General features: G+C 39.3%; 1 protein-coding gene and 1 pseudogene across 9 annotated transcripts in view; both read left to right on the forward strand.

Moving 5' to 3' along the window:
- Window positions 1–17,500, forward strand: part of LOC109979012 (major histocompatibility complex class I-related gene protein-like) — a 54,300-nt gene that overhangs the window by 29,207 nt on the left and 7,593 nt on the right. Inside the window, exons 3-8 of one of the 9 annotated variants that reach the window (XM_065948112.1) lie at window positions 55–333; window positions 811–1,104; window positions 1,609–1,704; window positions 1,834–1,851; window positions 1,993–2,071; window positions 2,642–3,630. The exons of 3 other annotated variants lie outside the window; for them this stretch is intronic. In XM_065948112.1, coding sequence (XP_065804184.1) covers window positions 55–333; window positions 811–1,104; window positions 1,609–1,704; window positions 1,834–1,851; window positions 1,993–2,045 — 740 coding nt within the window. In that variant the 3' untranslated portion in view covers window positions 2,046–2,071; window positions 2,642–3,630. Of the gene's footprint in view, window positions 1–54; window positions 334–810; window positions 1,105–1,608; window positions 1,705–1,833; window positions 1,852–1,992; window positions 2,072–2,641; window positions 4,169–4,597; window positions 4,872–17,500 lie in introns of those variants that run through there. 5 more of the 9 variants (XM_065948111.1, XM_065948116.1, XM_065948114.1 and 2 more) reach the window with 5 other exon arrangements.
- On the forward strand, window positions 9,123–10,586 carry LOC136177137 (general transcription factor II-I repeat domain-containing protein 2-like; annotated as a pseudogene).

Raw genomic sequence — 17,500 nt, forward strand, 5'->3', positions numbered from 1 at the left:
TCTCTCTCTCCCTCTCTCTCTCCCTCTCTCTCTCTCTCTCTCTCTCTCTCTCAGGTGTTCACATTGTCCAGGTGATGGCAGGCTGTGAGTGGGATGATGAGACTGGAGAGGTCAAAGGTTACACTCAGATTGGTTATGATGGAGAAGACTTCGTAGTTCTGGACCTGAAGACAATGACGTGGGTCGCTGCACAACAACAGGCTGTCGCCACCAAACAGAGGTGGGATAATAACAAAGCTCAGTTAGAGTATCTTAAGATCTACTTCAACAAGGAGTGCGTTGACTTGCTGAAGAAGTATGTGAACTATGGGAGGAGCTCTCTGATGAGAACAGGTAGGATCAAATGACCTGATGGAGTTGAATTCTGACAATGTTCATCTTCTTCTTTTCTTGTTTATCTTGTAATTGAACAATAAATATTTCACACATGTTTCTATCACACATGCTCTGTCTTCATCTTTAAGCTTCCCCTTACCTTTCCCTTCATGTTAGATCTCTTTCTCTCTGCTGCTCATCGCTCTCTCTCAAAGTTTCTCTGTGTTTTTATTGTACTTTCTCTCTCTCCTCTTCTTCTTCTTCATCAATCCATCTGAACCCCCCTCACCTCTCTTCTTCTGTTTCTTCCCCTCTGACCCTCTCTTCTTTGAATTATACTTTAATAAGGTTGATTTTCATTGTTGACTCACTGGATTTTAAAGTCCCTTTTTTTCCCAGTACATTTAAAAAGTGTCATCAAACATGAGTTGTAACAGTATTTAAGAGTAAATCCTGATAAAGAAACTCTAATCTGTCTTCCTGTTTGTCCTCCAGACCTCCCCACAGTGTCTCTCCTCCAGAAGACTCCCTCCTCTCGGGTCACCTGCCACGCTACAGGTTTCTACCCCAACAGAGCCATGATGTTCTGGAGGAAAGATGGAGAGGAGCTTCACGAGGACGTGGACAAGGGAGAGATCCTCCCCAACCACGACGGCTCCTTCCAGATCAGCGCTGACCTTCAACTGCCCTCTGATGACTGGGGGAAGTACGACTGTGTGTTTCAGCTCTCTGGTGTGAAGGAGGACATTGTCACCAAACTGGACAAACGAGAGATCAAGACCAACTACGGTAAGACCTCGATGAGAAGTGATGAAAGAGAGGATTTGACTGTAACAGTCGTGTGATGGAGGGAAAGTTTAGTTGTGACTTTTTCTTTCTTTCAAACTCTTCAAATTGTAAAAGTATTCAGAAAAAGAGTTTAAAGGTTTGGATCAGGATGAAACAAACACAGAGATCTTTAAAGAGATTATTAATGGACAGAATCGTTTTGTTTTTTACCGTCTGTCCGCTCGTTACCACAGTGCAGCCGCATTAACCTTTAAATGACTTTAAATCAATAATATTGAGAAAAAAGGGTTTGAATGTAATCGTTAGCGGTTACCATTGTGCCACAATCAAACATGGAAATAAAAGACATAAAGGTGAAGGGAAAAAACAACTACATGTAGAAAATGAATCAAAGGTACAGTGATGAAGACGAGCTAACTGACAGAAGGAGAAACTTTGTCTTTAATGAACCTTCAACCTGTTTGATCACAGGTTGTGTGACTGTGTGTTGTTTGTGTTCAACAGTGAATCCCATCTACATGATCTTTGTCATCATCGCTGTTGTTCTCCTTCTTGTAACCATCGTCTGTGTGGCTGGATTCTGCCTGTATAAGAGAAATGGTGAGAGAGCAAAGTGGAAACATTCAAACATGTTTTTTATATTTACATCTGGTGAATAGTTCTCTTGAGGGGACCTTAAATAACCTTCAATGAAATAAATCTAGAACAATCTTTTTTTTTCTGTTTCAGCCCAACGCCCTCCATCCCGTAAGTAGAACTTGATTTTATTATATTAAGTTTGACCTTAAATGAACTCTGTAAATGAAAAAGGGTTTCTGGAGTGTTTTCTGGTGTAAATGATGGTTTCAGAGTCGGATGTGTGCTAACATTGTGTTTCTGATGTTACAGCGGTAAACGACCCGGCTGTGCAACAAATGATGCTTCCAAATCAAAATACCTGAAAGACAAAGAGAGGACCCTGAACCCAGTGAGTTACATGAAATAAGCCTTTAATTCAGGATGTAGTCATTGTTCTGGTGGTGTGTGTGGTAAGTCAGGAAGACACTGCATGTAAACATTACTTCTGCTGCTGCGTCACCTGGACAGAGGCGGTAACCACAGCTACAGGCAGAGAGAAAAGAGAGTCACAGGTGAATGGGGAAGAGGAATCAGGAATCAGAGGAAGACACACAGTTTTTAAACCGTGTGTGTGTGTGTGAACGTGTTTTTGAGTCCTGTCATGTTTATTATCATGTTTTCATATACGAGCTTATTCTTTTCTTTTTGGTTGTTACAGTAATTCTTTAAATCTGATTATAAAACTGCATAAAGGAGATCGTTTCTTTGTTATTGTAAAAAAGTTGATGACTCATTTTAGTGAAAAAGTGTATTTGAAGTGAAGGGAGATGATTTAAAGAAAGGCGCTTTAATGATGAAATCACCGTGACCTTTGACCTTGATGTTAAAACCTGGATTTGTGGATAAATTCTGTAAAAAAAGTGATGATAAATATTTTTTAATGTCATGTTTTCTCTTTCTTCTGTCTTTTTCTCTAAAGGTTTACGGGTACGTTCTGCACTGAAACAAGGAGCAGACCGACACGCTCTCCTCAGAATTCATTGGCTCTCATCGTATCAGACATGAAGTGATCAGAGTTGGGAATTTAAATTTAAATCTTTGAAATTCAAAGAAAACAAGTTTGAAAAAGAGTTGACAAATGCTTTACAAATCTTCTTTAGGGTTGTTTGGTGACGTTAGTTTCAAATATAAAAAGCTTTTCCGCTGATAAAAGACGCTTAAATACATTTAAATGAAAACTTGATGATTTATTTTTCATCACCTGGAGAGAAGAGAATCAGAAGATGAATCTATGACGGCATCACGCCGCTCTTCATGTGTTGAAGAAAGATTTGTGTGTTGATCTAAAATCCATCATAGTTGGATTTTAATACTTCTGGTGTTCAGAGCTTTGTGCTAAAACAAATGTTGGTGATAAATACGTTAATAAAGACACACACACACACACACACACACACACACACACACACACACACCTCAGATAAACCTCCCCAGTAACTGATCCATACTCATAGTGTCTGACATCATGATGATGTGTGGCTGTAAAATACAGAAACATCAACCAGAGGATGTTTTATTGAAGATTGTGAGAAAGCCCTGTTGTTGGTCTCTTGTTGTGTTCGACCACTCGGAGAAAAGAAACACAATTGAGCGTTGAGAATTTGGCCCCCTGAGCGTCTTTAAGTGTCGATGAAGATGTTTTTCTTTTTATTATCTAATGATGAACTGAGCTCCAGTTTTCTCATGATTTATTTGATACAGCTTTTTGTCAAAGTACTCCATCTTTAAAGTATAACTAAATCCAACATGTAGAAAACATAGCAGTAACATACACCATGATATGTTGTATCAGTGATGTCAGGCCCTATGCACACACACACACACACACACACACACACACACACACACACACACACACACACACACACACACACACACACACACACACACACACACACACACACACAATACAAACATTAAACATTTTGTTTTCCAGTTGTGTAAATAGTTTCGCTTATTTTATTTTTTTTAGATTTATTTTTGGCCTTTTGGTACCTTTACTGTAGAGATAGGACAGAGGATAGAGTCTGAAATCAGGGAGAGAGAGAGCGGGGAATGACGTGCAGGAAAGGAGCCAGAGGTCGGATTTGAACCTGGTCCGCCCGCTTGTAGGACCATAGCCTCCATTCACCAGCTCCTCAGTACTGTTTATTTCTGCATAAGTAATGAAGTGTGTTGATTTAAACGAGGCTCAAGAGATTTATAATGTTTGTGTTTTAAGGTTTTTCATTAGTAATCAGGACTATGTTGTTTTTTCTTCTGTGATATATATTTTTATATTAAGTTTAAATGCTTCAGCTGATCACACATTGATGTGATAAAAAGAAAAGTTGTTAGTTTTATTTGAGTTAAGATCTTGAATGGTTGGTGGGATGTTGAATGTTTCTCTGTGAAGCTGTCTGTAAATATAGATTTAGTGTTTCAATAAAGCCCTTAAACATTCAAAGTGTGTGTCTTCTTGTGATTTCACATAAAGTGTCTGAATAAATGAGGAGCAGATTTCCAGATATGAAGAGCTGTGTGTGTTTTCCATAAATGATAATAAAAGATATTGCTGCAGATTTTCTTTCAGTCTTTCTGTTGTTAAAAACTTGTTTTCCCTGCCAAACATTAAAAACATGTTGGTCTCTGATATGAAGCTCTGGTGTAAGTTCAGTCAGGAAGACTTTATATTTGCCTTCACGATCGGGTCTTTCTCTCATTCTTCCCTTTTTGCACGCTCGCTCACGTTTCCCCTGTTATTCTCCAGCTGTCATTGGATAATCAGCTGTCTCGTCAGCGGTACTCATCTAACCAATGGCATGGCGTTCCTCCTTCATTGTCAGCCTATCATCGTTCTGCTCTCTTTTAAATGTGATTCTTTCTCTGCCTTTAGTTCCTTCATGTTGATGTTTCGTGCGCCCCTCCACCTCCCCATCACCGCCCGTTTTCACAGAATCATCATCCATCAACTCTTCACCCATCCGGTCTCATCATGTCCTCAGCTTCAGCACCACCAGGGTCTGGACTCCATCAGGGGATTTATTCTGTCAACACTCAGAATTGTTATTCTTCAAACATCAATCACCCCCATAGAGTCCAAGCTCCAAAGTATTTCTGTCAAGTCACATTTCCATCTTATCCATTATAATAAATCATTTTTTTCTTAATTCACTCGTCTCTCCTGATTTAAATTCGACTACCTATCCAAAAATATCACTCCAGAGGCAGAGCACAACATCGACAGCTGTTCTTCAGAGATCTAATCAGCATCAAAACTATCCTAAATATCTTCATCATCATTATCAAACAAAACCATCATCATCAATAATATCATTAAGGTGGTAGGTGTTCATAAAGAGCTGGGTCTTTAGCTTTTTCTTAAAGGTGCAAAGGGACTCTGCAGATCAAATGGAGTTTAGTTCCTTTCACCAGTAGGGGGCGACAGAGGAGAAGAGTCTAGTTAATGAACTAAAGCACAGAAACAGGAAGTGGTTGTGGATCATAAACTGATGTCAAAAGGCTCAAAGGAACGGTAACAAAGGTCAATGTGTGTTGTTGAAAAGGTTTTTTTTTTTTTTTTTTATGTCAGTGACCGGAAGTACTTTTACTCTGTGGGGCTCCGCCCTTTACATTTACAGTCTAAGGGGCTCTGGGGTTCACAAGTTTAGGGATTCATAATATTTACAGTCTATGATTCATACCAATCAGTCAGTCATCAGTGATCTGTCGATAAGCACAAGAGAGCACAGATGATGAGGAGTCCATTCTTTTGTTTTAACTGGTTTAACTGGTTTAACTGGTAAGAACTGGAAAAAGATTAACCAAGATAGATCAATCACAAACATTATCTAGTAATCTAAAAACTTCTCCAAATCTGCTGCTGAATTAACACAGAGAATAACTCATAAACTATTTAAGGGTAACTCACATATTTTGAAGAAAAGTAAAGAAAACTTTAAACGATATGATAAATTATATGATATTAAAGGTTCAATGAAAACAAATGGAGGTTATGTAATATATAAAAGGTCAAATAAAATAAATAGATGTAAAATAATATATAAAACCAAGTTTAACAATAAGAAAAACGGTGTTTTGTCTTGACTCGACTTCAGTGCAGTAACGTCCTGTGGCCACATGAGGGCGGTGTTGTTTTAACGGCTCACTCAGCAACATTCAATCAACTGTAAAACTCATACAGAACAGCAAACGAGTGCTTCCGGTCAACGGTTTGTAAAAAGAGCTTTCTTCTAACTAACATGAATGTATAACGTTGATCTTTTTAACAACTTTAACAGAACAAATAAACTAACAAGAAACACAATGAAACTTTACAAACTTTCGCTCTCCCAGTCACAACAAAAACAGAAATAAAACGATGTGTTCTGTTTGATTGTGTTGTTGTAGTTTTCTATGTGTCCACTAGAGGGAGCGCAGTGTCTCTAACAGTCTACGGTCAGTCCTCATGGACTTATGACTTGAGCTGAAGGTACTATAATCTTAATAGTTTAAATTAACTGAAAATGATCAATCAGACCATAAAGTATATTTAATAATATAACAATATGTATTTGGTGTGAGCTGATATTCTAGTTATTTCATGTCATTACATAGTCAAAATATGTCCTCATGTCTTTTCAATTGGCACACACATTGTCTCTCTTCTTGTTTAATGTCATTATGTGGCTACAATAAAACAAAAGTCACTCAAATTATTCGTCAGTTAACTTGAACTGAACATTTAGCTGTAACGTGTCTTTCACTTAAAACCCAGAGACTAAACTCTGCTGTATTTTCCTGCACAACATGAGAGAACTGTGTGTCAACCACTCAACTGAGCCAAGTAGCCTACTGATTCTGTTGCTTAGTAACTTCTGACTTTGCCTCGTCTGATATTTCACTGTGTTAATCCTAAAAAAGGATTTCATTGCAAGAAAGCAAGTTAAAATCTTACTGCAGGAATGTGAGACAAAGTGAACTGACAATGTGACACATATTTGCAGTGTATATAACGCACACTGCACTCCTTGTGCCTGGACTTGTTAAAGTACAATCTATAAATAACAAAACAAAAACATCCTGTCAGTCAGTGAAGAGATGAACATGTCTCAGTTTATTTATGTACAGAAATTCAGATGAAAAGAAGGAGTCAAGTACAGAGGCATTTATATTTCTGAGAACTTCAGAAAAATAAGACTGACAACTCTAAGTATGTTTGTTTAAAAAAACAGAAACTGACAGAAACATTTTTGAAGAACAGAAAAAGCTGCTCTAAAAGTTAAAGAAAAACAAAATCCTGCTCCAAGATTGAGCCTGTAAAATATGTTCCTGACAGTTACTGTTAGGTGGGGGTTATTTCTGTAGTAGATGGACAATTATGAAAACGTGAAACAGACTGTGGATCATCTTAGATTTATTCAGCCATGGTCAGACAACACAGAAACACAACACACATGGCTGACAAAGTGCAGACCATCGCTGACCCATGCTGACCAAGATCTCACAATCATTGACAATCATTGGCAAAATGGACCAAAGTCTTCATCACACAGTGTGGCTTATATTCTGCTAGAAGGTACAGCCAACAAATTCCTTTCCATTTGGGTACATCACTATAAAACAATAAAGATGACATGACACTGATTTGTATACGTATCAGATGTAGACTCTCTGTCTACCAAACAGTTGTTGACAACATATAGTTGGCTCCTATCCAAACACAGATCTGCTACAATTTACATGTTTCATCATATAAGGTTACAGCTTCACAGACCCAAAAGTAGAATTACTGTGAGATGGTTGACAGAATTTAAAGATATGTCCACAAAATTATCAAGATGAATGAATCCATGAAAATACGTACTAACAGTTCCCCCGTTTTTAATATTTAGCTTTATTTTTCTTTAAAGGGAGAAAAGTTTGAACATGATTTTAATTTCTCTTTGAGGTGTTTACCAATTACCTTCTTTAAGTACATGGCCTCTGAGTTTCACCCATGATAGACAATAACATCGTTTTAACACCGTCCACATAACATCAAAATGTTTTAGGAGTGGTTAGAAAACATATGTAAAGATCACAGGTCACATACAAGATACCAAAACTTAACAGAAAAGGTAGAAAACCTTTAATGTTCTATTTGGGAACTCAGATCATGTTCAGTGTCAAAGAATGAAATCTAAAGATAACGTCAGTGGTGAATTTACAGAACATTTGAAAACAAAGATGTTTAAATCATCAAAACTTAATGTATTTAATGATGTCTAAAACATTCTTTAAAATCAAACCAAAATCAAATACTTTATATCACATCCCGCACTTTTTAATTACTCTTATTTTTATGTTTTTTATTTTTTTTATTTTTTTTTACAACAATAGATAAAATATTTAAGCAGATATGTATTTTAGAAAGATAATCAATAGAAAGGAAGCAATGACTTCAGGGTGCTCCGAAATAACCAACAAAATCTCTGCTAACTAGAAATGAAAGAAATCTCACCTGATGTTTAAAATAAACACAAATCTGACCTTCCTGTCTACCCAAAAAACAGGAGGAAAAATGTTTGATTCAAACAAAAAAAATTGAGAAAGCTTTAAGATTCTATGGAAAAATGTGGTAGTACTTATACCGTCTAGGCCAGGCATGTGCAAACTGTGGCCCGCGGGCCATATACGGCCCGTTGGGCTTTTTAATCCGGCCCGCCGAACTTGTCTAAATTATATTATTATTAAATTAAATGTTATTATAATTAAACCTTGTTTGTTTTCCCCTGTAATGCCCGCGTTTCCCCAATAGATGGCGCACTTCAGAGTGTGGTGTATTACTCCCTTAAGAACCCGGATGAACCCTTCTGTACAAATGAGCGGGCCAAAGAAAAGAAAAGTGGACAGTGAGTGCCGAGTGTTTAATACGGAGTGGACAACTAAATAGTTTTTCACTGAAGTCCGATCAAAGGCTGTATGCCTGAAACGCCAAGAAACTGTCGCAGTTTTCATAGAGTACAATATCAGCCGTCACTTTGCTACGAAGCATGCTAACTACGCTAGCAAGCAGTCCACGCAAGAACGGGCGGCTCAGAGGTTGAAGGCTAATTTACAGACTCAGCAACATTTCACCAACAAACTGCGATTCAAGAGTCAACTACCAAGGTGAGTTTTTAAAAGAATGCACAGTAGAGACAGCAGGTCTCTTTGTGTCCGGAGAGCCAGTTTGAAAAAATCAGTTTATCACGCAGGACTGTGACTCGCCGTGTGGAACTGATTGATGAAGATATAGAGAATGAAAGAAAAAGGCTGAGTCCTTTAAGTTCTATTCACTAGCGCTGGATGAAAGTAATGACGTTAAAGACACTGCTCAGCTCCTCATTTTTATCCGAGGGATTAATGACAGTTTTGAGATAACGGAGGAGTTTTTGACCATGGAGTCCCTGAAAGGAAAAACGCGAGGAGAGGACTTTTATAACCAGGTGTCTGCTGTCATCGAGACAATGAAGCTACCTTGGAGTAAACTTGCCAATGTCACAACGGATGGATCGCCAAATTTAACTGGAAAACATGTTGGGCTGCTGAAAAGAATCCAGGATAAAGTGAACGAGGAAAACCCTGAGCAGGATGTTATTTTCCTTCACTGCATCATCCATCAGGAATCTCTGTGTAAGTCTGTATTGCAGCTTAATCATGTCGTGAATCCAGTTGGAAAACTTGTTAACTTGATACGAGCAAGGGGACTTCAGCATCGACAGTTTATTACGTTCCTGGAGGAAACTGATCATCAGGACTTACTGAACCACTCTCTCTCTGCTGGTTAAGTTTGGGCAAAGTGTTTCAACGAGTGTGGGAGCTGAAAGAGGAGATCGGCACATTTTTGGAGTTAATGGAGAAATCCGACGAATTTCCTGAGCTAAGCGACAAGAAGTGGCTTTGTGACTTTGCATTTTGCTGTGGACATATTTTCACACATGAATGAGCTGAATGTGAAACTACAGGGGAAAGATCAGTTTGTGCACGACACGTACAAAAATGTTAGAGCCTTCAAATCCAAGCTAACTTTATTCTCCAGACAAATTGCAAACAAATCTTTCGCTCATTTCCCCACACTTGCCATGCAGACAGAGGCGACGCCAAACGCAAAGAAATACAGCAAATCCCTTGACGACCTGCACGGAGAATTCTGCTGTCGGTTTTCTGATTTTGAAAACATTGAAAAGTTCAGCTTCAGCTGGTGTCCTGTCCCCTGTCAGAAGACCCTGAAACAGCACCACAGGAGCTGCAATTGGAACTGATCAATCTTCAGTCTGACTCCGTCTTAAAGGAGAAGTTCAACTCTCTTAAACTGAATGACTTTTATGCTTGACTTAACGAAGCCTCGTTTCCAAACCTCCGGAGGACGGCACAGAAGATGCTGACTTTGTTTGACCTACGTATGTGAGCAGACATTCAGCGTCATGAACAGCAACAAAGCCCCTCACAGATCCAAGTTAACTGACCAACACCTCGGATCTATCCTGAGAATTGCCACTACAAAACTAACTCCAGACTTTAATGCACTGGCGAAAAAGGGAGATCAACAACACTGTTCCCACTGAAACTGAACCTGAGTTTCTCTACTGTGTTTATTCAAATTTAATTTAATCAAATGAATGCATTTGGAAATCAATTTGTACAATGAGCCTTGCATGTTCATGCTTTGCTACCTGTTAAAGGCCAAATCCTTTCATGTAATGGCTTTTACATGTCATTTGTATTAGTTCACACAAACACTCCATCCATCTGTTCCTGGCCCGGCCCCTCTGTCACATTTTAAAACCCATTGTGGCCCGCGAGTCAAAAAGTTTGCCCACCCTGGTCTACGGTCAGTCCTCATGGACTTATGACTTGAGCTGAAGGTACTATAATCTTAATAGTTTAAATTAACTGAAAATTATCAATCAGGCTATAAAGTATGAGGCATATTTAATCATATAAAGATATTTCTTGATAGACAGAAAATAACAACAAAACAAGGAATGAACTAAACGAGAGTAAACCATGACATCAGCTGTTTTTAACCTTTAGCCGATACAAGAAATATTTTGGTCAACTGTTTTTTTCTATTAAACTGCTGAGAAATTATTATTATTATCATAAGTAAAAATTCTACTGACATTTAAGATTAACAGACGATAAATCTGAATTAGATTCTGCCAAAGAAGTTTGTTTTCAGTTCGACCTTTTCCTGCAGTTTGTAAATAAATCTGTTTAAATTAGCTTACACTTAATTCCTCCTTGGTTTTATTTTATTGTTTCTCCCCTCTTCCCCGAGAACGTAACAATAAAACACAAATCATCTGAATGAAAAACCCAAACTACCTCACCTCAGATGAAATGAAGAAAAGACAATCAGTCAGCCATGGGTCCTTAGTCATCTTAACTTTTCTCTGTCTCAGAGCTCGTTCATTATTAACTGCTTCCATACAGTCCAGTTCTCTGTTTGCCACCAGTGGAGTTGCCCCCTGCTGGTCATTAGAAAGAATGCAGGTTCAAGTTACTCCCGTGATTGGCTTCACTTTTGAAACGCAGAGGTTACGTTCACTTCTTATATACAGTCTGCAATAAACTCAGGTGTTGATCAGCAGTGAGAATCAAATCAAATCAAGTTTATTTGTATTGCACATTTAAAAACAGCTTCACCTGACCAAAGTGCTTTACAGGCAATGTGTAAAAGCAAGAAAGAAAAATAAAAACATTAATCTATACATGTGCACATACATACATATATAAACACATATACATATACATAATACACACACACAAATATATATATATGCACGTACATATATACATGTAGTATACATACATATCACAAACACATACACTCATACCTACATGCACATGCATACATACAGATACATACCTAAGCTCAATATATGGGGTCTGTTTCAACTTGTTTTAAATGCCAGGGAAAAGAGGTGAGTTTTGAGTTTTGATTTGAATGGATTTAAAGAGTTGATTTGTCTGATGGAGGGAGGCAGTTGATTCCACAGACGGGGGCCGGCCACTCAGAAGGCACGGTCACCTCTGAGTTTTCGTTGAGCTCGAGGGACTACAAGGAGCGACTGTTCAGAGGACCTAAGTGGGCGTGATGGGGTGTAGGGGGTTACAAGTTCTGTTAGATACGGGGGGGCTAGACCATGCAGTGACTTATATAGAATTTTAAAATGGACTCTAAGATCTACAGGGAGCCAGTGAAGGGAGGCGAGTACAGGGGTGATGTGCTCTTGCTTGTGTGTACCTGTTAAAAATCTTGCAGCAGCGTTCTGGACGTACTGTAGCTGTGAGAGGGAGGACTGACTGACTCCCATATAGAGGGTGTTGCAGTAGTCAAGGCGGGACGTAATAAAAGCATGAATAAGCTTTTCTGAATCTTGGAAGGATAAAAAAGGTTTTACTTTAGTTAAGGACCGGAGTTGGAAAAAGCAGCCTTTAACAACTGAGTTGATTTGTGTGTCGAATTTAAGGGTTGAATCAAAGGTTACGCCAAGATTTTTTGCATATGGTTTCACAAAAGAGGACAGTGGGCAAAGTTTTTTACAGATCAAGTTGGTGGACTCCGGGGGGCCGAACAGAAGTACCTCGGTTTTTTGTTCATTTAGTTTAAAGAAGTTTAGTGCCATCCAGTCTTTGATTTCTTTGAAGCAGTTGAGTAGTGGTTGCAGGGAGTGTGGATTAGTGTTTTTGAGCGGGAGATATAATTGTGTGTCATCCGCAAAGCAGTGGAAGGATAGACCGTGTTTCCTTATAAGGGCAGCATGTATAAGGAAAATAAAAGAGGCGATAGGACTGAGCCCTGAGGTACCCCACAGGTGAGGGTGGCCGAGGGGGAGACGGTATTTCTAAGGCATACTTTGAACCTTCTGTTTTCCAGGTAGGATTTGAACATATTTAGGGCTTGCCCCTGGATCCCAACCCAGTCCTTTAATCTGGTGATTAGTAGGCTGTGGTCAACCGTGATCTCAAAGTATTAAAATTGCACTGTCCCCGTTATCTACTGCTAAAAACAAATCATTAAGAACTTTTAAAAGAGCTGTTTCAGTGCTATGGTTTTCTCTAAAACCAGAGTGGAGTGCTTTGAATACTTGGTTATTGCTTAAGAATGGGTTGATTTGTTTGTAGATGACCTTTTCCAGGATTTTGGATAGAAATGGGAGTTTGGAGATTGGTCTAAAATTTGATAAAATGTTAGGATCTAGGTTAGGTTTTTTCAGAAGAGGCTGAACCATCGCATGTTTAAAGTGGGTTGGGAAGCATCCTGTGGAGAGGCAGTTGTTGATGATGGAGAGGATGCTGGGGCCAATAGTGCTAAATGTTTCTTTCAGTAGGCGAGGGGGAATACAATCGGACGGGCATGTTGTGGGCTTCAAGTGAAGGATTATTTCTCGCAGAGAGGAGAGAGATATTGGATCAAATCGATTAAAAACCTGCACAGCTGAGGGAGGGTCAGGATGTGATGCAGAAGATGGTGAAATTCCTTTTTTTATATCATTGTTTTTTTCCACAAAAAATTCTAAAATATGATTGCAGGTTAATGTGGAGGAGGCTTGAGAGGTCTGCTCAGAGGGATTTGTCAGTAAGTTTATGGTTTTAAAAAGAACCTTGGGCCTGTTGGAGTTTTGTGATATGAGATCGGAGAAGTATGTTGTCCTTGCTGCTTTGACAGAGTCTTGGTATTGGGCAAGGCAGTTTTTTACCAGTTCATACGACACTTGGAGTTTGTCTTTTTTCCATTTTCTTTCTGCTTTTCTGCAGCTTCGCCGGAGGGAGCGGGTGGTGTCATTTAGCCAGGGCTGAGATTTTGCTTTTCCTTTCCTGGTCTTAAAAGGAGCAACTGAGTTTAGGATATTTGTGCAGGTGGAATTAAATAATGACAGCATTTCATCTGGATTCAGATGGTCAGAGGGAAGCTGCAGAGAGCGGATAACTTGCGATGTGGAAAAGGTGTTGCAGAAGTTGCTGATAGAGGGTTAATTGGGCGGAAGGGGTGGCTTGGAGCAGAGGGAGAAGCCGGTTTGCAGGGTAAGGGGGCTTCAAATAAGATGGGGCAGTGGTCAGAAAAAGCTGCAACCACATGGGTACAGGAGTTTACTTTTACACCCAGAGTAAAAACTAGGTCCAGGGTGTGGACGTGCTTGTGAGTTGGCCCAGACACATGTTGAACAAGGTTGTAAGACTGTGTGACATTTAGAAATTCTGTAGCAAGTCTGTTTGAGGAGTCGTCAACATGGATGTTGAAATCACCAGCTAAAATGACTTTGTCGAAGTTAAGGACAATAAAACACATAAAATCAGAGAATTCAGGTAGAAAAACAGGGTTTGGGCGAGGGGTGCGGTACAAAGTCACACATAGTACAGGCTCTGGGCAGCAGATTACAAACAGAAGTGTCTCAAATGATGACACAGGCTTAAAAGCTATTTGGCGACATTTAAATGTATTTCTAAAAGCGACAGCGAGACCCCCACCTCGGCCTGTGGTTCTTGGGGTGCTAAAATAGTCATAGGTTGGAGGACATAGTTCCAGTAGCTGAGACTGGTCGGCAGGTTTCAGCCAGGTCTCAGTAAGGAGGAGAAAGTCCAACTGAGCAGTAGAGATATAGTCACTCAGGATGAAGGTCTTGTTTGAGAGGGATCTCGCATTTAGCAGTGCCAACTTAATAAGAGTATCTGGGATGGTGGAGGTGATTAGGGGGGCATAGTCAACTGGCTTTAGGTTCCAGAGGTTTGCTGTTTTGAGGGCTGAGCTAGTGTTTTTCTTTCTTTGTGTTAAAATCACGGGGATATTACAGGGATGGTTAGTGGGTGCAGTTGACGCTGAGGACCAGCAGGGGGAGCTTGTTCTTTCCAGAGATGGTGGGAGACTTTTATTTAGTGATGTGAAAAGCAGTTCTTTTCAGTGTACTGAATCAGTAGAATCAGTTCAGTAAAGTGATTCGTTCAAAAGATTCGTTCAGTACTTCTCTGCAGCTCTGTCTGTGAATCAGAATTTAATAAACTGAAACACGGCCGAACGTTTAGTTCTGCTGGCGATCGTACTGAGAACAGCCGGTGGTGAATAATAAACCAATGAGCTGAGAATTTAGTTGGATAAAGTTACAGTTTGCAAACTGAAAGCTGCTAAAACAATCACATTTATTTTCCCCGACCGTTCTGTTCAGAACACAAATCACTGACTGACTGACTGAGAGGGAGAGAGAGACTCGGAGGAGGAGCTCTCTTCAGTTCGGTCAGTGAACGAGCAAGACTGCGAGTCACCAGCCTCAGTCACACACACACACACACACACACACACACACACACACACACACACACACACACACACACAGAAGTAGGGGCGGGCTTTAGAGACACAGAGCTCCTGACCGACTCCGTCCTGTTGGTTCAGTCAGTAGGTATCACTGACATGAGAGGAGAGGGAGGGCGGGCTTTGAGAGACTCTTACAGTCTGGAGAGAGAGACGAGACCGGAGAGAGGAGAGAACAACTGAAGTTGAGAAATGAACGACTCTTTTCAGTAAGTGATTCAGTTCAGTTCGTTCACCCAGATGATTCGTTTGTTTTGAACGAATCGTTCATGACGACACATCACTACTTTTATTGGGATCAAAGGTTTTCCGTCGCATAGCCTGAATGTGTTTGCAGATTCTGAAGAAGTTGATGAAAAACATAAATGTTTGAAGTTGGACGAAGCTGAAGACTTCACAGGTCACAATGAAGACTCTGGTGTTTGTGTCTCTCGTGGGATTATTCCTCCACGACACGACGGCAGGTGAGTTCAGATTCATTGAAGACGATTTAATGGAAAGAGGGAAATGTCGCATGTCTTTATAAGGGTGGTTCTTTGACTACAAACACTTTCACATTCTCTTTGATAAATAAACAATAAAACTGTCTTAAATGTTTTTACCTTCTCTCCAATATGTATTTTACTTACTTTTCAACATCTTTATATGCTTCAATTAGGCGCGGAGCCTGTGGCTCATTGCAGAGGGGGCGGGGACCAATAGTGGGCCCTTAAACTGTCTATAGGCTATATAGCATATGCTGTAGCCTATATAGTAATATAGTATATCATTTATGGTTTAGTATCAGCTGTATGGAGATACAAGACGGGGCGGGACGAAGAGAAATGGCGCTGCAGATTACAAAGGGTGTTATTACAGTGACAGGGACTTATCAGTGAGTGACCTGCTGATGTTTAAACAGAACAAGTGCTGATATGTCTGTGCGCATATTCCACCGATTAAACAAGTAAAGCAGACTTCATTAACCGGACGGGAAACCAAAGATAGAAGGCAAGTACAGTTTAACATTCAGTGAAGTTAGACACTCATCCAGCCACACAGATAATACAATAAAACCACACATTATCAACCCATTAAACCACACATTATCAACCCACAAAACCACACATTATCAACCCATTAAACCACACATTATCAACCCATTAAACCACACATTATCAACCCATTAAACCACACATTATCAACCCATAAAACCACACATTATCAACCCATTAAACCACACATTATCAACCCACGCACGACAACAAACTTTGTAAACAGTGTGACAGCAATGGCCTGCCGTTCATACAGTACGATAACCAGCAGACACGGCGGTCTCCAACACATGCAGCCACAAACAAAAGACCAGCATCTAATCTCAAATAATAATGAACAACTTACCAATGAAGTTTTCATCATAGACTGTAAATATTACAGTTTTACAGGTTTTCATCAGCACTGTTGCTTTCCTGCAGCTATCTGGGTGCTCCTCCTAACATGTTTATTTGCTTGGTTAGTAGTGTTTACGTTAGTGGAGCGGGAGCAGCGGGAGGAGACTTACCAGGTTGAGTTGTTAATGAGAAAACATTTTTATTTACTTTTTTACACTTTTAATGTTACGAAAAACAGCGAGGTAAACAGAAATGAAGTAATAAAGTAATAAAGTAATGAAGTTCGGGTGTGGGACAAGGGCTAAACAGTGACAATGAACTTCAATATCATATAGTGTTCACCTTCAAAGTGTTTCACCTCTAAAACCATTAACAGAGCATTTAAATGGACTCTTTAAGTCCTTCATGACACTTTAATGTTAGAAAAAGTGTTTTGTTATTAATGTAGTATAATTAATGTGGTATAAATACTTATTTCACTTGAATGAATTGTGATAATTAACATATAATCAGAGTGTCACAGTCATTAAAGTTCATTTTGTGAGGATCAAACTCAAATATGTGCTCAAAGAATCAGAAACATAATCAACCTCCTGACCCTCAAAATGAAGTTAATCTCGGTTTATTGTTTTACCTCTGAATATTTGTATATGAAATATGAATAAGCTCAAAGCTATTCCACAGATGATCTTCATCTTTTACATGTTTGTTTGTTGTTTAGTTGAGATCACATAAACCCTGAAGCTCCAACATTTCATTGAAGTCAAACATCAGACTGTTTAGTGGATCTAGAAACACATATCTGCTGATGTGAGCTTATTGCACATATTTAGTTTTCTGTGCTTATGTTGGCCGATAAGTGACAGAAAACAGTGAAGCAGCTTGAACATCATTTAGAAACAGAGTCTGCATTACAGAGTTTGTCCACCAGAGGGCAGTCACGACTTTATTCTCAAACTGAAACGTCACAGCTCAGTTTGTGTTTCCCACACAAAAAGAAATAAATGGTTTTAATCTGTGAAAGTCAAAAAAACATCCACAGCAGCCTCAACAATTCAGCATTAATAAGACTACAAAGTTTGTAGACTTTATT

Source organism: Labrus bergylta, chromosome 19 (assembly GCF_963930695.1).
Source record: "Labrus bergylta chromosome 19, fLabBer1.1, whole genome shotgun sequence".
NCBI classification, from domain to species: domain Eukaryota; kingdom Metazoa; phylum Chordata; class Actinopteri; order Labriformes; family Labridae; genus Labrus; species Labrus bergylta.